Source organism: Pelodiscus sinensis, chromosome 9, assembly GCF_049634645.1.
Source record: "Pelodiscus sinensis isolate JC-2024 chromosome 9, ASM4963464v1, whole genome shotgun sequence".
Taxonomy (NCBI): domain Eukaryota; kingdom Metazoa; phylum Chordata; order Testudines; family Trionychidae; genus Pelodiscus; species Pelodiscus sinensis.
In genome coordinates, this window is record NC_134719.1 from 38,824,133 (window position 1) to 38,847,160 (window position 23,028).

General features: G+C 44.2%; 1 protein-coding gene across 4 annotated transcripts in view; it reads left to right on the forward strand.

Annotated features, from left to right (window-relative positions):
- The window catches only part of AGL (amylo-alpha-1,6-glucosidase and 4-alpha-glucanotransferase), a 68,286-nt gene that overhangs the window by 35,866 nt on the left and 9,392 nt on the right, over window positions 1-23,028 (forward strand). For all 4 annotated transcript variants that reach the window (XM_014571907.3, XM_075936601.1, XM_075936602.1 and 1 more), the window contains exons 24-29: window positions 3,203-3,378; window positions 7,031-7,133; window positions 8,596-8,821; window positions 9,389-9,500; window positions 9,810-9,945; window positions 12,585-12,697. In XM_014571907.3, coding sequence (XP_014427393.2) covers window positions 3,203-3,378; window positions 7,031-7,133; window positions 8,596-8,821; window positions 9,389-9,500; window positions 9,810-9,945; window positions 12,585-12,697 — 866 coding nt within the window. The remainder of the gene's footprint in view (window positions 1-3,202; window positions 3,379-7,030; window positions 7,134-8,595; window positions 8,822-9,388; window positions 9,501-9,809; window positions 9,946-12,584; window positions 12,698-23,028) is intronic.

Here is a 23,028-nt window from a genome sequence, read left to right on the forward strand (position 1 = left end):
GAGTACCTCTGGTCAGTTTTGTCAGCAAGAGTTGAAATTGTGCACCTGCAATTTAGCATGTTTATTATTTCTACGGCAGTGTACATGCATAGACCATTACAAGTACTGTTGTGAATCTACTATACGTCCAGCATGACTTCAGTTAGCCATGAGCTTTTGTGGGCACAACCCACTTCCTCAGATGAATGGAGTAAAGGGGTATGGGTTGCAAATAAATAGTAAAGAAAGGATGGGGGGGAGAATGGAGAAAAAAATATTGTCAATTAGAGTGTTCTGCTAAATGAGGCTAATATAGTGGGCTGTAAGTATTCTGAGTATCCACAGTACAATTACAACAACGATCACATTTCCACCACCTTATACTGGAAACCTACCAACAGTTACACTTACCTACATGCCTCCAGCTTCCACCCAGACACATTTCAGTCAATTGTTTATAGCCAGACCCTAAGATACAACTGGATTTGCTCCAGTTCCACAGACAGACAAAAACCTAAAGAATCTATATCAAGCATTCTTAAAGCTTAGAGACCCACCCAGAGAAGTGAAAAAACAGATTGACGGAGCCAGATAAGTACCCAGGCATCAGCTTCTTCTAGACTGGCCCAACAGAAAAAACAACAGAACACCACTGGTCATCACCTACAGCCCTCAACTTGAACTTCTCCAGTGCATTATTAACAGTCTACAACCTATCCTGGAAAATGACCCCTCATTCCCACGGGCCTTGAGGGACAGGCCAAACCTCGCCTACTGATAACCCCCAACCTCAACCAGATTCTTTCCAGCAACCACACAGCACGCCAGAAACCCACCCCTGCAATCAACCCCCGTACCATCTCTGTCCACATATCTATACAAGCGAGATCATCACTGGACCTACCCACATAAGCCACCATACCAGAGGTTCATATAACTGCACATCCACCAATTTGATCTATGCCATCAAATGCCAGCAGTGCCCCTCTGCTATGTATATTGACCAAACTGAACCGTCTCTGTTACAGAGGATTAATGATAGAAATGTAGCCGTGTTAGTCTGGTGTAGCTGAAACAAAATACAGGACTATGTAGCACTTTAAAGACTAACAAGATGGTTTATTAGATGATGAGCTTTCGTGGGCCAGACCCACTTCCTCAGATCAAATAGTGGAAGAAAATAGTCACAACCATATATACCAAAGGATACATATCCTTTGTCTTGTATCCTTTGGTATATATGGTTGTGACTATTTTCTTCCACTATTTGATCTGAGGAAGTGGGTCTGGCCCACGAAAGCTCATCATCTAATAAACCATCTTGTTAGTCTTTAAAGTGCTACATAGTCCTGTATTTTGTTTCAGAGGATTAATGGACACACATCAGAGATTCAAAGTGGTAACACACAGTAACTTGTTGGGGAACATTTCAACTTGCCTAGGCACTTACTAATGAATCTGAAAGTATCTGTATTATTTCAAAGCAATTTCAAAAGTCCCCTGGAGAAAGAAACTACAGAACTGGGTTTCATTTACAAGTTTGACACCTAGAATAGAGGTTTAAACAAAGACCAGCTCTGGATAGGCCACTACTTTCCACATCCGAATGACACAAAATGCTAAGCATCGGACACTTGAATAGTTTATAACCTTCTCTATTAGCCTCATTTAGCAGGACACTCAATTGACAACATATTTTTTGTCTTCATTTTTTCCCCCTATTCTTTCCCCCCTCCATCCCCTCTCTTTTTCTGCGATTTATTTGCATCCTGGATGCCTTTACTCCAGTCATTTGAAGAAATGGGTTGTGCCCATGAAAACTCATGATGCCATCTACATTTTTAACTACTCTCTAAGATGCCACAAAACTATTAGCTTTTGTAAAGTTTTTTCCATTACAGACTAACATGGCTACCCCTCTGAAACTTTAGTAAGCCAGATGTTCATTTATCATAGGTGTGACCAAGTTTCCTGCAGCCCCATCAAGTTTGTTTGCAGCCACCAGTCCTGGCTCTCAGTGTTCTGTGCTGTTATCTTGCTTTAATTTACCACTAAATGTCTAAGAGCCCAGTAAGCAGTGGAAGTGTTGGCAATGCTGCTAGACAACATTGAACTCTCATGATTCAGCAAATTCTCTGGCTTGGCAGAGGATGCCAAACTAGAAAGGTTCAACCTGTACCTTGGAATTATATATGCTATCAGTGTCTCAGTTAAATCCAGTACTGGTTGGCTTTAACAGTGGGTGCATTTACACATCATACACATCGTTAATTCACTTTATGCCAGTTACTGTATATTGAAGCAACTTAGTTCCTTTAAGGATGACCTTACTACTTGATGTGTTTCCAACTAAAAATAATATCTGTGTCACGAGGTGTGAATGACAGTTTTGATAATACATACTGTACTTAATACCAAGGAGTTAAATGTTGTTTATATTATGTCTGTTGCTTGCGGGAATTTCAGTAACTTTTTTTTTTTAAATATCCCGTTCTAATTGAGAACATATCTATAAAACACACTGAATAGTTGTTGTACTACACAGTTTTATGTGTAAAGACTAATTAAAATACTACGCAATATACAGAAAGTTAGCAGTTTTTAAAGGATTTTAGAATACAATCATCCCTGCACAAATATATATATGAAATGCAGCATATTATCTTAATATATTTAAATATGTTGTATTTTTTTCTTTTTGGTAATTTGTCCCTTTTCTTGATTTATTTTGTTTCTGTTCTTTTCTGATTTTAAACATGGATAATATCACTCTTCTGTAAAAACAGATACCAAAACTGTACCAGGACAGAGCACATAATATTGGCAGTTTTGGGACAGTGTCATTTTTTTTGTTGTACTAATCAAGAATGTATTTTATCATCTTCTTTCAATGTCACTTTAAAAAAAATATAAAAGCTAAAGGCCCAGATTTGAAAAGGGGAATGTAAAATAGGGGCTCAAATTTTATCTTTAGGCACCTAAATAAATGGCCTGATTTTCTAAGTGCTGTGAACTCTGCAGCTCCCTTTAGTGTTAATTTTACGACTTAATCATAAAATCACTCATTTTCAAAAATCTTTTCAACAATGTTTTGCAACTAGAGCACTCTTGTTGAGCTGGTTTTTTAAACTATGGCAAGGGGGGAAATAGGTGAACTTTAAACAATGAAGTTGCTGAATTTGAGAAGATAGGTTTTGTTTCAATTCAACTGCTTTGATTACAGCTTTGTTCAGAATGGATCAACATTTGTTAAACACCTGGCTTTGGGTTCAGTCCAGATGTGTGGGATAGGAAAATATCCTTCTCTGCCAAATTTGTCTCCTGCTTTACATGATGTCCCCTATAGAATGAATGAAATCACAAAAGAGAAAGAACAGTGCTGTGTATCTTTGGCAGCTGGTAAGTAAGAGCTCATTCCATAATTGTTGAAGCAGGTGGTTTTACAAAACAATGCAACTACTTAGCACACTGGTCTTGCTGGGTACCTGTTTTTGACGGAATATGTGTGAACACTTTAACTTTTGCTGTGTCTTGAACTATAAGCAATATGAGCTACTCTGTCATCATCTTAGAGTATATTTTTAAAGTATATAGTAATATGTGATTTCTGAACTAACTTAACCTGCCTATTTCCAGACACATTTGTCTGTCTAGAATATTTTAGAATCTGTCTAAAATCTGACAATTCTTCTGGGAATTATTTTTGCCTTTGTTTCTTTCAATGTAAGTTTCACCTCTTTTACAAAAGCATTTTGGATGTTTTTAGCCTTTCTACATTTTATAGGTTTTATAGCTAATTGAAATGGGGCTTCTTCATTCAAAAAGGACAAGTAATTTGTTTCTAATCAAGTAAAACAAAAGTATGAACCATTATAAGACTCATAATGCTTTATTTCTAACAACAATATATTCAGAACGTTGTCCTGCTTCATGCTGGCCTTTATTCTGTAGCAAGCTCCCATGACTTATGTTGCAAATCATCTCTGAATTGTTCAGTGCATTGAAATTCCATGTCAGCATGATTCTACCCAAGTTCTTCATTCACTTTGGAAATGGGGAGCCCTACCTGGGCCAAAAGGAACTCACCTCACCTCCAACATCTCTTAGGACAGTTGCAGAAAGCCTGGGATGCCTCATGTAGTGAAACTGTGCAGAGCATATATTTTTGTAATGTTCCATAGGTGAATTTTTTTTCAAATTTCTTATCCTGACTGATCTACACACCTATTTAAGGTGCATTATCTAGAAGAAAGTGAGTGTGTGCCGTACAGTGTGTATTGTAGGTTGTAAATAGTGAGCTGATGCCAGTATAGTTGCCCCATAATTTAGACAATGGGCAGAACTGGAAAACGTTTTAAATTTGTATTTGAGCCAAAGCACTGAGTTGGTTCAATATTTTATTTGCAATCCTTTCTCTTCCCTCCCCCCGGTATTAAAGAACACTAAATCTCTTCTGAATTTTTTTTAAAGGGAATAGGATTATACACAAGTTTTCATATGCATATTGAAAATTTGTATTTTTTTTATTGTCAATCTTTAGACATATTCAGTATTTAGAAAATCAGTAATAATGAATGACCACATTTTTGCACTTCCATGTACATACAGAGATTGCTTTGTTATCCAGCACTTGTGGGGAATGTTGGTTGCCAGTTACTTGAATGTACTAGATAACAAAGCTTATTGCTCTGCTCCGGCCCCTACCAGCAGATCTGGCTCCTGGTAGCTTGAGGCAGGTAGAGGGGAAAGGAGGCACCTGCTGATCACATCAGCTTGCAGTGCCAGCTGTCAGAAGCCCCACAACAACCATCTGGGCAAGTGGGAATTAGGTGTGCGCACCTGAAGATGTGGTGGTATTGTGGCTGGGGGCAATGCTAGTTAACAGAGCTTTCATTGTACATTCTGAGGAATGCTTCAGTATATGTATTCATAGAAAATACTTACTGTAGATTTTAAACATCTAAGACTGATATAAATGAAAGAGACTAGAGAAATGTTTTTAATCACTTGATTTGCATTTTGCTTATCTTCACCCTTTTATATATAGTCACTTTCATATTTCTTCCCTGCTCTTTGTCATTTTTCCCTTGATTGTATAGGTCTCTCAGTGACTGAGACCTTTTAAAAAGAAAATAGGTCTGTAAAACCCATATTAGCAGTGGGATTCAAAGGCAAGTATAGAACTTGAAACTTATTTTTTAAGCTGACTAGATTTCAGCTGACATTCCCCTTAACTTAAAAAAATGTACACTTTCTGGGCCTCAAACTCCTGGTCTTCTTTTTACAGCTTTGCTGACTGTCCCTCTCTTGCTCAAAATATAGCCCTCCTCCACACTTAACTTTTATCCCCTGTTCTAACAGAATTCTACTAGTGTAGTTTCTGGTTTCTAAGCAATGTTCTTCATCCTTTTCTCTCTGGTGTGGCAGCACAGAATGGCTACGGTACTCTTTACATGAGTATATAGGTGAATAAACTGGTTTTGAAAAATGGCTTGGGATTAGTATTCCATATATACATGTTTCACTTAAATTTTGGTTATCTGTTTCATCCATGGTCCTTGTACTGTCTGACCTCTTAACTTACTATGGAAACAATGGAGTAGAAGGACCTACATGATTGATTCACTCAGCAACAATCATATGCTTTATCTAGACACATAGCTATAACTTTTATCAGGGAAATGGTTAGGTTCATTTTTATGACACTACACGCTGAAACTCTTAACCAGGATTGGTCCTGCCTTGGACAGGGGACTGGACTTGATGAACTCCTGAGGTCTCTTCCAGCACTATGATTCTCTGATCCAAGCAACATCCATGGTCCAGCACAGGTGTTGCAGAACCAGAATGTCCCCGGTGGAAGACCAGTGATAAGGATCTCTGTAGGGCTGACAGGGCAGCAAGCTGTCCACAGTGACCTGACAGTCCGGCCACTCAGCGCTAGACAACAGGGCTACCCAGCGGGGCTGGGAGCTGTAGTAGGTTGATGGACAAGGACTCGTGGAGAACACATGCCTAGAGTGTCCTGAAGCCCCAGCGCAGCACATGAAGCTGCCCTGCAGGTCCTGGAGCTCCAGCATGGTGCATGCAGCTGCCTGGCAGGTCCCAGAGACCCAGCATGGGGATGCCTGGCAGGTCTAGGAGCAATGGCAGCGATGGCTGACCATTGGGATCAGCAGGAGGTGGGGAGCTGCAGCCAGGTTAGGGGGGCTAGTGGAAGGGGGTCCAGAAATTACGTCCCCTGGTCTGGCAAAATCTCTCATCCAAGATGGGTCAGGTCCCCAGCATACCAGACCAGGGAGGTCCAACCTGTATATAAAATTGCTGCTGTTACATGTGAAAGAAAATGGTTCAGAATTGGTCCAGTTGTAGTGGTTTTGGTGTGTAATGGTTGTTGTTTTGGTTGCCATTTACAAAGCTTCTGATTTATGATAGATAACTAAGCAAGCTGTTAGAAATGAGGACCAGGACTTCACAGAGCTCACAGAGATTTTTCAAAAATATCTTTGGACACAATTTGAATGGTCCTGAAATTTGGATTTGTATTATATGGGCAGTCACCACAAATTATGGGTCAGATTTGGTGGCACAAACAGGACAGAACAGGGGCTTAGAATTTAGTTTAAAAGGTAAAAGCACCTGCCTCACAACTCTACTCCTGTGTCTAAGCTGAAAGTTGCTACTTGTTTTCGCCATGAATTTACTTCCATCTTAATAAGCCTAGCAGTTTGTCACTGTTAACTTACACTTTTGAACTCGAGGTCTGTTTAATAAAAATAAAGTTTTAAAAAATGATTGTACTTAAAATGTGGCATTCATGTTGGCAAAATATATTTTTGATCCTTGTTTCCTTTTTGTAATGTTTGGGCCTTTCACATTCAGAACTGTGTTAACATATTAGAAATGTTTGAGTTAATTTATTAAACAATATACACATCAGTAAATGAAATGAAGACTACTACAAACATTCTTCTCTCTCCATTTGGTGCATGGGTGAAGATCTTTCATGTTAAATAATCTAATTACTTAGTTCATCATGTTTACTCCATAGGTTTACCACATTTTTCATCTGGAATTTTCCGCTGCTGGGGAAGGGATACCTTTATTGCACTGAGAGGTCTGACGTTGATTACTGGGCGTTATTTAGATGCGAGGTAGGAATAAATGTCTAACCATCTTCTTGGGTATTAATCCATCTTGAAAGAGCTCTCTTTTTTATATATTTCTGGAAGAAAGAGGTAATTTTTTAAAAACAATTGAAATGCACTCTTACTTATACTGTGCCTCGGGCCTTTTTTGAGCTCTTAGCAGATAGACCTGCAAAATTACTTAACATGAATCTCAGTTGTCTTTAAATGTTTGTGAAGCACCTATTCCATTTCTTATGCATAACTTCTCCAGCATAGGTAGAGCTTATTCTAACTTTGAATGTCATATCTGCTACAGGGTTTATGTAATATAAAATACTTTTATCAGTGATAGAAAACAGTAAGTTTGAGAATCTCTTTGCAATCAGATTTGTGGTGTGAGAAGGTGTCTCTCTCGTTGTGATGTCCATTAATATAGCTATCACAGCTGGAAATGAATGTTTTGTGGATCATTAACTAAATTTTGTATGTGCAATGTAAGTCTAAAACCTAACAAACAGAAAGTTTTTGCCAGATTTGTAGGGCATGACCTTGCCACTAGTTAATTTTAATTTGTTGCTATGAAGTATTGGTACTGAAGTGAACAGAGAATGAAAGTATGGATTTCTCAGGTTGACACATACATAAGTTTTTCATTGAGAATTAATCTACTTTAATTACTCTAATTGGTTTTACATTTGTATAAAGTAACTACTGGGCTTACCCTGCAATCCTTTCTTAGACCCTAACATTGCAAAGGGATTCATAGTCTATATGGTCCCTTATACCAGCCTGTATTTCTCTTAAAGACAACTGGATTCCAGTAATGTAAGGGTTTTCAGTATTGGATGTCATTATGAGACTTCCTAAAAGTATAATCCTGTAAAGTCAATGGAGGTTTTGGCTTATGGAAGGAGCCCAAGACCGGTCCCTGTAATGAGAAATCTTCTGTATTCCCTTCTCCCCCATTGGCTCCCTTCCTTCTTGGAAAATATTAGAAAACAATATCACTTCAGTGTCACCGATAGGGCCAGACATTCCTTTTGAACTTTGCAAAGAATCAAGGCTTTATTCCGTTATGAAATTCCTAAGCTATTGGGTGTATTGTTTTTGTTTTGTTTTACAAATACAGGACTTTGGATCAGGATGTTACTTTTAACATGTTGTGAAAGTAAAGCAACTTTTCTATATTAGCCAAAATGTCGTATTACCTTTTATTTAAAAAAAACGGTTGAGCATACACTTGAAATCTATCCTTTTATATTTGCTTTGGTTGGCATTAGTGAATATAAGGGGGGTTATTTTTTTTATTTTTTTTAAATCTTGTATTGTGTGTAGTCATCTTTGTAACATGAAACACTAGGATGTTCTATCCTAATTTTCCCCCCACTATCTCTTGGTATAAAAATATATTGTATTTTTTAGTTTACTGTTTGGAACTTGCACTACCTTGAAAACCAATTCAGTGAATATCGGATCTCTTTTTCAGGAACATAATTTTAGCATTTGCTAGTACTCTGCGACATGGACTTATTCCCAATCTACTTGGCCAAGGGACCCATGCTAGATTCAACTGCCGTGATGCTGTGTGGTGGTGGCTTCAGTGTATACAGGATTACTGTAAAATAGTTCCAAATGGCATAGACATTCTCAAGTGTCCTGTTTCCAGAATGTATCCTACAGATGATTCTCTCGCTCAGCCTGCAGGCACATTGGTAAAGATCATTTCTAATAAGCTGTTCACATACTACAAACATAACTGTAAGTAAATGAAACCCTAAGAAACTCAAAAGAATCTCTATTCACCATGTTTTTCCTACTACTTACGGAAATATTCTTGCAGAGGTCAGCTTTTACTGGGGACAGCATCCATAGTATTTTGAGGGACAGTGTTGGCTTATTATTGGAGAGCTACCTGGAAGATTATAAAAATAATCTGTCATTTTTGGTGGAATGTGATGAAAACAGGGATGTTCCACATTTTGGTTATTTATTACCCAATTCAGTGACTCATATTAAGCACCTATTAGATGGTGGCAAATAAGGCTTTTTGAAACCAGGGCAAAAAAGTTCCCAGTTTTATTTCTAGCTTTCTCTTTTTATCAGCATTTGAAATGTCAAGAAATGTATTTTAAAAAAATATTGGCCAACTCTATCAGAGGTGCGGACTGATTCTTGCTGGATTGCTTGTGAAGTATAATAGTCTGAAGAGCTAAAGTACTTGTTATCTCAGTATTTCATACAGCCTCTCTGTCTTTCTCTCCTGTCACCCAAAAAACCAGGATCAACCACTGTATGAAGTAATACAGGAAGCTATGCAACAACACATGCAAGGCTTAGAATTCAGAGAAAGGAATGCTGGTCCACAATTAGATCGAAATATGAGGGATGAAGGTAACTTGTGTTTCTTAAATTATAGTGAAAAGTTCAAATGTGAGTAAAATTGTTGTACAAATTTATTTTCTTCTATTGTTAAACAGAATTCTCCAAATCTATTTTTACATTCAGTGCCTCTAACAATGTAATGTTATAAATGTATTAATACTTTAATTTCGGCTATACTGAAATTATACTCTGGCATGAGTATTCTGTAAATAGTACTATTACATCCATTACAAAAGCATACATGGTGCTTCTTTACCTTTTTCTTTCTGTGATGCATGAGAAACAAGCTAACTTCATACTGACTTTCTTGCTGGATAGGTTTTAATGTGACAGTAGGCGTCGACCATGAAACTGGTTTTGTCTTTGGAGGGAATCGCTTTAATTGTGGCACATGGATGGATAAAATGGGAGAAAGTGAAAAAGCTCGCAATAAAGGAATTCCAGCTACGCCAAGGTACAAGCTATAAGATGTATTGTATAACTTTAGGATAAGTCAAAGTTTAGTCTCTTGAATAGCAAAATCCTTGCTCTTGGTTCCTGTGCCATCAGTAATAAAACGTGCCAAATATTCCAGGCCCTTCTGACCTGTATTTGACTCTTTTAAAACATTAACAGAAACATTATACCATGCAGGCTAAGAGAAAAAGAACACTGCAAAATATTATCTGTTAACATACTCAGTTCAATATGCTATTTAAACATAATGCTAACTCTTCATGTCTGCAATGTTGTAGCACTAAATTTAAAGTGTTAACTAATTAGTTGCCGTGAAGAAATTACACAGGAATATTCTCTGATGATGCTTGTTGTGGGATTTGAGTACTACCATATGTGTAAATATTTGTAAAGCTTGCTTGCTTGCTTGCTTCTCCCTCTCTAATGCTAATATTAAAATGTTAGTTAAAGCTCTTTATTCTGCTTGAATCTGATCAATTTTAGATAGATGAAACTTTTTTTTAAAATGTTGTACTATGTGCCTGTAAACTGGTGCAGACTTTCTGTTTTTGACACAGGACAGGAGAAATGAGGTTGCTCAGATCAGTTGCAGTTGTGAGTGGGAATCCAAAAGAAGAGTAATTGAACTTAATTGATACTATAATTGCAAAGCTTTCAGTGTCATTCAGTTTTGTGGAAAACCATGTCAGTTTAGTTCTTTGATAAAAGATTAAATGGTAGTCCTGTATATATGAAGGCCTGAATTCTTCAAGGCCTCTGACATTTACTTAAACTTTAAATAAGATCTCTCTAAAGGAAGGGGATTTGTTCAGCAAAAATATACATTGTGTCTTCTGTAAACTGTATATGCACACCCTAAAAGTGAGGTTTGCCCTTCACAACAAGAATTCCACAGCATGGATGCCAGGCATATTGGATGACATGAGCCTTTTGATTTTGCTAGCAGTAGGTGCCTATAATCAGATACCTCTGAGAGAAGGAATGAATCAAGGAAATATAGCTTCTAGGGATGTACAATCCCTGTTTAGTTAATCAGTTAAACATTACGTTTAACTGGTTAACCTAGTAAATGGGGGTGAGGAGTAGGAATGCTCCTGCCAGGCTGGAGGTCCCCTGCCATCCAGCCCCACAGGTTAACCATAACCGGTAGGCATCACTTGATAAGGGTGATGCTTACTAATTAACCGGTTAATCATTCGTATCCCTAGTAGCTGTGTAATTTTCACCTGAAGTGAATGTCAGCCAACGGTCAGGGCAGTGTGTGTGGGTATGTCTCCCAAGTCTTCAACTGCTAAGACACGAAGTCTCATCGCAGTGGGCAGCCAGAAGGCTAAAGGGAGCCCTGAAAGTTTTTAATGTCCGTGACTTTACTGCTAGGACCGCGGTCCCTTGCAGAGGGTAGCCAACAGGCTAACAGACGCCCCGGTGTGTAGGAAGAGCTTATTACACCTTAGATTTTAGCTGCTAGAACCCAGGGGTTCCTTCGCGGCGGGCAGCCTAGGAAAGGCTGGAAAGGTGCCCCAACAGATCTTGTCACCTGGGAGGGACAGATCCAAACGCCCAAGCTCTCCCTATGTCTGTCCCTTTATGACCGGCTGAAGTTCTTTTAAATTGTGCTTGGCTATTGCTCTATTTCTTAAATGCTAGCGTGAGTGTGTGTGTGTGTGTGTGTGAGAGAGAGACACTGAAAAATGGTTACAGGGAAAAGGTAAAGATAGAAATAATGGTACCAAATGACAGCTTAATCTTTAAAGAGCTCTAACACGATGTGTATATATACTTAAACAAAGGACCACATCCAGGTACAATTTTTACCCCCTTCTGTGCCTCTCGACTCCAGCGTGTCAGGCCAGGGTCGGGGTCTCAATTCCTCGGAAAGACGAATACGAGGTGGGCGTCCCCTCTGGAACCTCGGGAGGTCAAACACCAAACCCGACCAGCAGATAGGTGGTAGATTGACACACAAAGTCAGTGTGCTGCTGGACTCATCTTTATACCCCTGGGGGCCCGTATTCTCTTTCTTATCTTAAGAGGCCAAATTTTACTGGTCCGTTTTGTGGTGCCAGTTCTTACAAGCAGGTTACAAGTTAACTTACACTTGTAAGAGAGAAAGATAACTAAATTAGGAGTGCCGGATGTTCTTTGTGGGCGGGAGATTCCTCCCCCCGCGGACGGTTGTGTGTTCGTATCAATATGGGTTAAGTCAAGGGCATGATGTACAGCCTCTTGGTCAACAATTAGTTTGACCACCCTCCTATCTCTGCTTACAGTTGGTCACGGCCACTGAGCCAGCATATCTAAACCTCCTGCTCTAAGGTTTTCAAAGAATATGCTGTTTTCCTGTTCTGATGTGCCCTGCATGGTTTCAAGCAGACAAAGATGGATGTTAAAATAGAGGTTCACGTCTGGCTACAGTGAGGTGCAAATCTGCTGTGTCAAAACTGGGTTCATCTGAAAACTGTGACAGGGCGTTTGCCCCACACTGGCCCTACAATGAAGGTTTTTAGAGGTTTGAATACATTTGTTGGGGTTGGTAGAGTGAAATCTTCAAATGTTGGTATCTGCATAAAAGTCTGTGACTTAATATCGTCATTTACAATTATTCTTCAAATCAGTAACTATCCTTTTTTGTTTCAGAGATGGCTCTGCTGTGGAAATTGTTGGCCTGTGTAAATCAGCTGTTCGTTGGCTGCTGGAGTTATCAAAGAAAAATGTGTTTCCTTATCAGGGAGTCACCATAAAAAGACAGGGTAAGCAGGCTTACCTCACAAACATGTGATCAATATACAACTATTATTGAATCCGTGGACCATGCAACACCTAGGATAACATTTTCAAAGCATTATACAAGATTTTAGGGGGAAAGCTTCTGTGTGAATTTGACATTTGATTAATATATGTTAAAAGTCAATCTTGTCTTTCAATCAGTCTGCCCTGTGAACATCTCTCTCTATACAAAGAAAATTTTTCCTGTGGGACTCTGTCCCCCACAGCCCCTCCCCACCTCAGCCGCCCAACCTCCTCCCCACTCCCCGCTGCTAACCCAGCAGAGATCAGCATCCTATGGCTCCTGAGCAGCACCAACACTGAAGATAAGCTGCTGCTATTTCTGGTCAACTTGAGGGGGGGGAAGGAGGAGGAGAAAAATTGCAGTGCTCCTGCTGTGGGGGGGAGGCCAGTGGAGAGGCCCACTGTGGGGGGAGGAGAGGAAGCTTGGGAGGAGAGGGGCTGCCAGATAGCTCTACTATGGAATGCCCCCCATTGTGGGCCTCACGGTTGCCCTTCTCCCTGCCAGAGCATCTCACTTAAAAACTCCAGCAGCTGCCATGTAGTGGATGGTTATCAGAGGTTTAAATTGCAGCCCTCCAGACTGGGTCCCACCTCTCTCCCTTCTGGCTGCTGGTGGGGAGAGTGGGGCTCCGCGAGGGAACTGGGCCCTTTCCCCTTCCCTCTGGGGTCAGGGGAGAGTGTGAGGCTTGCATAATACTTTTTTGTTGGTAGAGTATATAACCAAACCTCACTATCCTAGCTTTGTGCTTCAGTAGGGTATCAGTACGGCTATGAATTCGCTTGCTAATTTGAGATGACTGAAAGGAGTTAAGACTTCTCTAAGAGTTAGGTGAAAAGTTAATTTTTAGCTGTTTGTACTGTGTGGTCTTCTTGTGATAGTTTCTGGGGAGAATTCATTACATATTACTGAGACTAAATATACAAGCCATTAAAAACTTAACAAAATAATAATTAACCTTGAGAAGCTACTGTATTAACTGTTCTTTTGTGCAGTATTACAATATATTGATAGCTGTGTTTTCTGTATCTCTAGTCCTAGATATTTCAGCTTTTATTTAACCATAGAGTTGATTACTCATTTTTCTTCTAAATTTCTTTTAACCTATGGCATGAGTGGGATTGTTTATGGTTCAGTAATTGACAAAAATTACATACAGTTTTGATCTCTGTCTACAGCTTCTCCCCTGATTTGCTGTCTCAGGTACCTCACACAGCTGTGTACTCAGAGCTCAGTTTGTTTTATTTACAACAGAGAGGCACATAAATTCTTCTTCGGGTAGTCCCCGTGAGTGCTCCACGTCTGGTGTCGGGCTGGTCCCGGCGCCGCAAATCGGAGCTTTACAGAGCTGTGTGGCCGGACCACGCGCGTGCACTCTGGTTTCGCGCCTTTCATCTGCCTCGCGCGGTCCGGCTCCCGCCAGTTCTTCTCATCCGCCTTGGGACGCAGACGGAGCTCCCCACTTTCTCCTCAGAGTTTCCCCCTTTTTCCCTTCAGTCGCTTGCCTGTGGGGAAAGTTCATAACTTTAAAAGCTATAAAATATAAAGCGCGTTCAGCCCCGCTTGCAGGCGCGGTTAAAAAAAAAAAAAAAAGAACCTAAACCGAGAGAGAGCAGTGCTATTTCATATAATGTTTGCGTTTTTTTTTTTCTGTTAGCTGCTCTGGTTACTTAAAAAAAAAAAAAAAAAAGAAGAAAGAAAGTAAGAGAGAGGACAAAGCCAAAGAAACTGGGGACGCACACAAGCGGCAGCACTTAGCCAGCGCGAACGCTCAGTCCCTCAGAACTCAAAATGCCGGGCTCCCCCGGCTTCAAAAAGTGTGTGAGTTGTGCTGAGCCAATGCCGGTATCGGACGGGCACTCGGCTTGTATCCGCTGCCTTGGGGAGGCACATATCCCCCAAAAGTGCACCCACTGTGCCAGCCTAACGACCAGAACCCGCAAGGAGCGGGAACGTCGTTTAAAAGAGATCCTGTTTGATAAGGCTCTCATGCTTTCCACTGCCTCAGGATCCTCTGCCTCAGACCCCACGGCTGAAAAGCGGAAGGCTCCTTCTGAGGCTATGCCCTCATCAAAAAAGAGGAAAGCCTCCCCCGCTCATTCCATGCCAGCTGCTCCGCAATCGCAGGTAAGCGCAGGTGACAAGCCGGGTACTTCTCGTTCGAGGGTAACCCGTGCTCCGTCAGTAAACAAGCCAGCCGGCACTTCGGAATCTCGACAGCCCCCGGCACGGGAACCTCACCCGGCACCGGAGCTTCTTAAAGAGCCAGACGCAGTGGCATCAGCTTTATCGGTGCCAGGTGCTGAAGTGCCTTCAATCACGGCCCCTCCCAGGGAGCTGTCCTCGGCACCGGCAGGGGATCAGCGTACTCCTGCCCAGATGCCTGCTTCACAGCCTTTAACCCTTCACTCTCCAGGCTCTGCACAGCCTGCAGCAACAACAGAAAAATCAAATACCCAGGGAATCTCCCTGCGTACCTCGCCAAGGTCGTATCACGAACCATCTCCTCACCGCTGTGCTTCTATGCACCACATGAGATCATAGGCATTATTATCACCGCAGTCTCTCATCTCGTCACTATTATGACAGAGAGCGTAGCTGTTCACACCAGAGATATTCTAGATCTCCTTCTCCTGCAAGACGCTCACGCTCACCAACTCATTCACCAAGAAGCACCTATTATGTCAGGTATGACAGTGCTAGATCTTCTAGACGCTTGTCCCCTGCAAGGTCTGACCGGCGTTATACGCATCGTTATAGACCGGACTATGTTGAGTCATCTCATCCCAGTCACTCTCGATCTCATCGCAGGTCTCCATGTTCCTGTAGGTCAATTAGCCCATGCTCTGTGCATTCAGAGATCTCCAAACATTCTCCGCTACGACGCACGATACCTTCTCGTTCCCCGATGCATTGATCACAAATGTCAGATCAAGAGGAAGGGCAACTCTCGGAAGCTCACCCGGACATGTCCCCTAATACCGGTTCACCACAGCCCTCTAGGGATGACCCGCTATCCCTGGGCGAGAAGTCACCTCCGGACGATCTTAAAGAATTCCAAGACCTGTTTAAACATGTAGTGCAATCTCAGGAGGTGCAACTCACTGAGTCTCAAGCTAAGCAGCATAAGTTATTTAAGAATTTACACCCTAAACAACAAAGAAAGATTGCACTCCCGATAGATGACGCCATCTTGGAAGTGGCACAGGACATCTGGCAGACGCCAACATCAATACCGCCCACCAATAAGAAAATGGATAAAGTATTTTGTCTCATCCAAAGGCCTGGATTTTCTTTTCAATCACCCCCAGCCGAATTCCCTGATAGTGGATGCGGTTCACCACTAGAGCAAGATGCCCCAATTTAAGAATTCCCTACCAGATAGGGATACAAAGAAATTGGATCATTTTGGTCGGAAAGTTTACTCCTCCTCAACCTTGCTACTGCGGGTTGCCAATTATGCTGCTCTTTTGTCAGACCATAACTTTGACAATTACTCCAAGTTACCGGAACTTATGCAACATCTCCCTGACAGTAAGAAGTCTCTCCTTAAATCCGTTGTCCAGGAAGGTTTCACTGCATGTAGAACAGCTCTTCAGATTGCCGCGGACGTTGCCGACACAGCGGCAACAGGCATCGCGATGAGAAGAGCTTCCTGGTTATTGTCAGCGGGAGCCCCTAAGGAGTTGAACTCCAAAGTGGAAGATTTACCCATTGACTGCCAAAAGCTGTTTGCTTCTACTACCGATGAGGTCCTCCATTCTGGCAAGGACTCTCGTATGACTCTCCGATCTCTAGGGATGTACACGTCACCTTTTAAACGCAGGCGGTACTACCCCTTCCAGAGGAGATATGATTACTTCCCCTATAAGCAGCAACAGCAACGTGGATCTGACCAGCCTAGATTTAGACAGCGCCCTCAACGCAAACGTCAACAACAGAATCGCTCTGCTGCTCGGCCTTCCCAGAAGCAGCAGGTTTGACTCCTGTGCGGAGGACTCAAACACATCTCCACCAGTCAACACACTAAAGCCTGCAACCACCACCACCACCTTATTCCACCACCGCCTGAGGCCATTTCTTCATCGATGGGCTACTATTACCTCAGACCGATGGGTCCTAAAGGTCATATCATCAGGCCTAACAATCCCGTTCGCTTCAATCCCCCCTACCACTCCTCCCACCCCATCCCTTCTCAGGGACCCATCTCATGGGGCCGCTCTTCGAGAAGAGGTTCTTCACCTGCTCGAGATTGGAGCCATAGAGAGAGTACCCGACGAATTCCGGGGCAAAGGGTTCTACTCCAGGTATTTCCTAGTTCCCAAAAAGTCCGGGGGGTGGAGACCCATCCTCGATCTGAGGGGTCTAAACCGTTTCATCCAAAAGCAGCGCTTCAAAATGACCACCCTGGCCAAGATCATGCCAGCACTAAACAAAGGAGACTGGTTCGCAGTCCTAGATTTGCAAGACGCATATTTCCATGTGACAATACACATAGCACACAGGCGTTTTCTGAGATTGGTAGTGGGCGACGACCATTTTCAATACAGGGTCCTGCCTTTCGGCCCCAAGGGTGTTCTCCAAAACACTAGCGGTAGTGGCTGCCCATCTTCGAAGGATAGGAGTCTCTATCTTCCCCTACCTCGACGATTGCCTCGTCAAGGGACGCACCCAGTCAGAGGCACATCACATGGTAGTCGCAACTCAGGAGTTGTTCGACTCCCTCGGCCTTATTGTGAACATTCAAAAATCACGTCCACTACCAACACAAATTCTAAACTTCATAGGAGCACGTCTCGACTCCCAGTTAGAGAGAGTCCATCTGCCACTCGAGCGTTTTCAATTAATACAAGACCTGATAAAAACAGTCTTGCAAGCTCCAATGCTCCCGGTACGTGTATATCTCCAGCTTCTGGGTCATATGGCTTCCACGACAATCATAGTGCGCCACTCAAGGCTACACCTCAGGTGTCTGCAGCATTGGCTGAGGACGGTGTACAAGCCTATAGAGCACAGCATCCGCAAGACTGTGGTACTTCAGTACATGTCAAGGACTCCCTATTATGGTGGACGAATCACAACAACATGTTGTCAGGAGTCCCCTTCCACGCACCGCAACTGTCACGAGAGATAACCACAGACGCTTCTCTCATCGGCTGGGGTGCCCACATGGGCACAAAAACAGTTCAGGGTCGTTGGGTCCACGACGGAGATGATGCTCCATATCAATCTTCTTGAGCTTCGAGCCGTGTTTCGTGCCTGCAAACACTTCAAGTTATACATAAGAGGCACTGTCACCAGAGTTCTCACAGACAATGTAGTGGCGATGTACTACGTGAACAGACAGGAGGGTGCCCGATCCCGTTCACTTTGTGCAGAAGCAATCCGCCTCTGGAAATGGTGCATTCGAAACAACATTTCTATAGTCGCGTCATACTTACCGGGTGTGAGCAATACCACAGCGGATGCGCTGAGCAGGTATTTCCCTCAGGACCACGAGTGGGTAATCCGAACAGATGTCCTCCTAACTCTTTTCCACCGGTGGGGTTTTCCGGCGATAGATCTCTTCGCCACACGTGCCAACGCAAAATGCAGAGCTTACTGTTGCAGAGCGGGAGTGGGCGCTCACTCTCTGGGAGACGCATTCCTCCTTCACTGGGGCACGTCACTCTTGTATGCATTCCCCCCTGTTGTACTTATTTCCAGAGTACTCGAGAAGATCGTGATGGACAGGGCATGAGTGATACTCATAGCCCCAGCGTGGCCCAGGCAGCCATGGTACTCAACTCTTCGGCAGCTCTCCATACGAGCACCGCGCCGATTACCTTGCCTACCGGACTTGCTGACACAACAGAGAGGCTCCCTGCGTCACCCGAAGCTGGATACTCTGCACCTCACTGCATGGATGGTACATGGTTCAGCGAGTCCGAGAATCTTTGTTCGGACCAGGTGAAGCGTGTTCTCCTGCACAGCAGGAGGGACTCCACCAGGAAAACTTATCTGTCAAAGTGGTCGAGATTCATGTGTTGGTGTGCTCCTAAGCTTCTAGACCCCTTGGTTTCACCAATGCATGTCTTACTGAACTATGTCCTCCAGTCAACTGGACTCTCCATTTCATCACTTAAAGTCCATGTAGCGGCGATAGCTGCTTTTCACTACCCCGTTGAAGGCAAGTCGGTTTTTTCTCACCCCATGATGACTAGATTTCTCAAAGGATTGGTTAACCTCAACCCACCACGTAGGCCTCCGCCACCTGCATGGAGTCTTGACCTGGTGCTTGATGTCCTAACTAGGCCACCGTTTGAACCGTTGGCCATGGTACTACCGATGCTTACAATGAAAGTACCGATGCTTACAATGAAAGTACCGTATTTTCCGGCGTATAGGGCGACTGGGCGTATAAGACGACCCCCTATCTTTTTAATTAAAAGATAGGGTTTCATCTTATACCCCAGCGCCCTTCCGCCTCCTTTGCTCCCGGTGTCCCTGGTCTGCTGGAGATGGTCCCCAGCAGACCAGAGGCACCGGGAGCAAAGCCGCCAGGAGCGCCTGGGCTCCCCCCCGCCGGAGCCCCTCCGTGCCTGGGATGCCCCCCCGCCGGCTTCCCCCGAGGCTTTCAAAGCCGCGGAGGGGCTCCGGAGGGGGGGGCAGCCCATGCGCGCCTGGGATGCCCCGCCGCCGGCTTCCCCCGAGGCTTTCAAAGCCGCGGAGGGGCTCCGGCGGGCGGGCAGCCCACGCGCGCCTGGGATGCCCCCCCGCCGGCTTCCCCCGAGGCTTTCAAAGCCGCGGAGGGGCTCCGGCGGGGGGGGAGCCCATGCGCGCCTGGGATGCCCCCCCGCCGGCTTCCCCCGAGGCTTTCAAAGCCGCGGAGGGGCTCCGGAGGGGGGGCAGCCCATGCGCGCCTGGGATGCCCCGCCGCCGGCTTCCCCCGAGGCTTTCAAAGCCGCGGAGGGGCTCCGGCGGGGGGGGAGCCCATGCGCGCCTGGGATGCCCCCCCCGCCGGCTTCCCCCGAGGCTTTCAAAGCCGCGGAGGGGCTCCGGCGGGCGGGCAGCCCATGCGCGCCTGGGATGCCCCCCCGCCGGCTTCCCCCGAGGCTTTCAAAGCCGCGGAGGGGCTCCGGCGGGGGGGGAGCCCATGCGCGCCTGGGATGCCCCCCTGCCGGCTTCCCCCGAGGCTTTCAAAGCCGCGGAGGGGCTCCGGCGGGCGGGCAGCCCATGCGCGCCTGGGATGCCCCCCCGCTGGCTTCCCCCGAGGCTTTCAAAGCCGCGGAGGGGCTCCGGCGGCGGGGCATCCGGCGTACAAGACGACCCCCGATTTTTGGGGGATGTCTTTTAACTTCAGAGGTCGTCTTGTACGCCGGAATATACGGTACTCTTTCTTCTGGCCATAACATCAGCACGTAGGGTGAGCAAATTATCTGCACTAATGTCAACACCTCCCTATACAGTCTTCAACGCGGAATCAGTGATATTGAGATCTCATCCAGCCTTTCTACCCAAAGTCTGCACAGATTTTCATATAGACGAACCAATTGTTCTGCCATGTTTCTATCCAAAACCTCATACCTCTCAGCGTGACGCTCTCCTGCATACACTCGATGTTCGTAGAGCCTTGGCTTTCTATATAGACAGAACCCATACTCTACGTAGGACGGATCGCCTCTTCATCTCGACATCAGGGCCTTCTATGGGCAAGTTCTTATCCGCCCAGCACATTTCTAAACTGGTTGTCTCTTGTATCATGACTTGCTATACTATCTGTAAGAAGTCTCTCACGTCGCAGCCTAGGGCTCACTCAACACGAGCAGTTGCTGCGTCTACAGCTTTCGTGAAAGGAGTCCCTCTTCGGGACATCTGCCGGGCGGCGACTTGGTCTTCTACTTCCACCTTTTCAAGACATTATGCAATTGTTCAGCACTTCACCTCTGACTCAGCAGTAGCCTTGGCAGTGCTGCCTGCTGCTCAGAATACCGATTCCGAAACACATGTTTAACTGAGATTACTGCTTCGGAGTCACCAGACGTGGAGCACCCACGGGGACTACCCGAAGAAGAAAAGGAAGTTACTCACTTCATGCAGTAACGATCGTTCTTCGAGGTGTGTCCCTGTGGGTGCTCCACGACCCGCCCTCCTCCCTGCTTCGGAATCTTGTCTTTCTGTCTTTCAGATAGGCGGTGAGACGAACTGGCGGGAGCCGGACCGCGCGTGGCAGATGAAAGGCGCGAAACCAGAGTGCACGCGCGTGGTCCGGCCACACAGCTCTGTAAAGCTCCGATTTGCGGCGCCGGGACCAGCCCGACACCAGACGTGGAGCACCCACGGGGACACACCTCGAAGAACGATCGTTACTGCACGAAGTGAGTAACTTCCTTTTACTTAAATCATTGGCACAACCTTAAAGTGTATATTCAGCTCCTGATAACCTACAGACTTATTTTAAAATCAGCATTTAATTTCCATCCACAGTCTCTGGGTTTTCTATTTATTTAATTTGCTAAGGACTTCTTTAAATTGCGTACAACTTAGATTCCATCTGCAACATTTTTATTTTTGTAGTACTAACATGGCTTCAGTTGCCCTTCCATTTTTTTTTTTTTTTTTTTTTTTTTGGCTGATTTCTTGAGAGTAAAAGAAATCTTCTACACCGCAACCAACTGTATACCTGACAACCTTTTAATAAATCACATGGGTGGGGAGGAGGGGGTTTATTGGTGTTACATACCTGTGTTCACCCAAAAACTTGAGCCTCCCTTTTGGATTTATTTTTGGAATGGTTCTTAAATAAGCAATAGTTTTGCAAGTGATTGACTGTAGTACACTTAGTAAAAGATCAGATATTAAGTGAGATTTTTCAGGCTTAAGTCAGAACAGAATTTAAATAAAAGTAGGACATTTGTTCAAGTGCTTGCTCATGTCTGTTCCATTGTAGGGGTGTGTGCTTGCCCTATGCACTGGTGACAGGATTTTTTCCTCAGTGATATCCATAGGGGGCCAGCACTGGCACGTTATGCCAATGCACTAGTGTAAGGGGCACTGCTAACTCTCACCACTGTCAGTTCCTTCCTATTGCCAGTGACAATGCCGGAATGTTTCCTCTTCTCAACAAGCTTAACTATGCCCAGTTGTGAATTTTTGTGTACAATTGCTTTTTAAAATGTAATTTTTTAGTTTGTGTAGTTTTAGTCTCAAATGATACTTAGTCAAGGGAAGGGGCCTGTTCCCATTCCCGAGCTTCAAATCTTGTGACTTTTGCAAGAAATCCAAGCAAATCAGTGATTACCATAGCAGCTGCTTGAGGTGCTTAAGGGAAAACCACATTAGTGACAGTGTTGGATTTGCAACAATTTCTGGCTACGGACCAAAAAGGAACATGACATTCATTTCAGAGTTCTCATTGAATCGACCCTTACTCCAGCCTCAGAGCCAATTAGATTGGATTCTGCTCCTAGCAATGTGATTTCAGTGCAGAGTAGGCTTATGGCACCAGCTGCAGACCATTACTGATCCCCTCCCTGGTACCTGCTAAAAAATACAGAGGCTGGAAGGAGACTTTTTTTTTCTTAAATCCTGTGAAGGAAAGGAAAAGACCAAGGAGGGCTAAGACCCAGCAGAGGCAGTTTTTCCTTTCCAGATAGAGGTTGGGCCCTGACTCCAGCAGCTGAGTAGCCAAGTCTACTCCCAGGACCTGCCCACAACACAAGTGAGTGGAAGTGGCACTTCAGCACCAGGCAGTGCCATCCGTGTTGGAAGTCTTTCAGAGAGACATTCCGTGTTTGCCAGTGCCACCCATGGAGGTGCCCTGTTCAAAGGATAAAGCAGCCTTGGGACACTTACAGCAGTCCCCATCAATTCAGCACAGCTCCTCACCACAGGAGATGCCCTATCAAAGCAACAGCCTATGAATGAATCCCTAGCATCGGTCCATGGACTCTAGAGGGCATTCCTCTGGGTTGAGGCTGCAATTACCAGTGAGCTGGCACAGACCTATAGAGGCATGGCACCCATCCTCGGAGCCCTGGTGCCAGGAGTGCCTGAGCCGCTCACATGGCACCATTCAAACGGGTTGAGATTCTGGTCCCCAGAACCACGCCGCTACTTGCCAAACAAGTAGTATGGCTCACTGTGAGTGTGTAAAAATCTGACTTGCTGTTAATGGACCAGCACCACCAACAAAGCATAAGGCAGCAATCATCAAGTAGCCAGAAAAGGCAATTTCAGAATTTTATAGACAATTGGATGACCTTATTTTTGCTAATGTTGTCATCCTTTCTTTAAGCAATGTATTGAACTAGT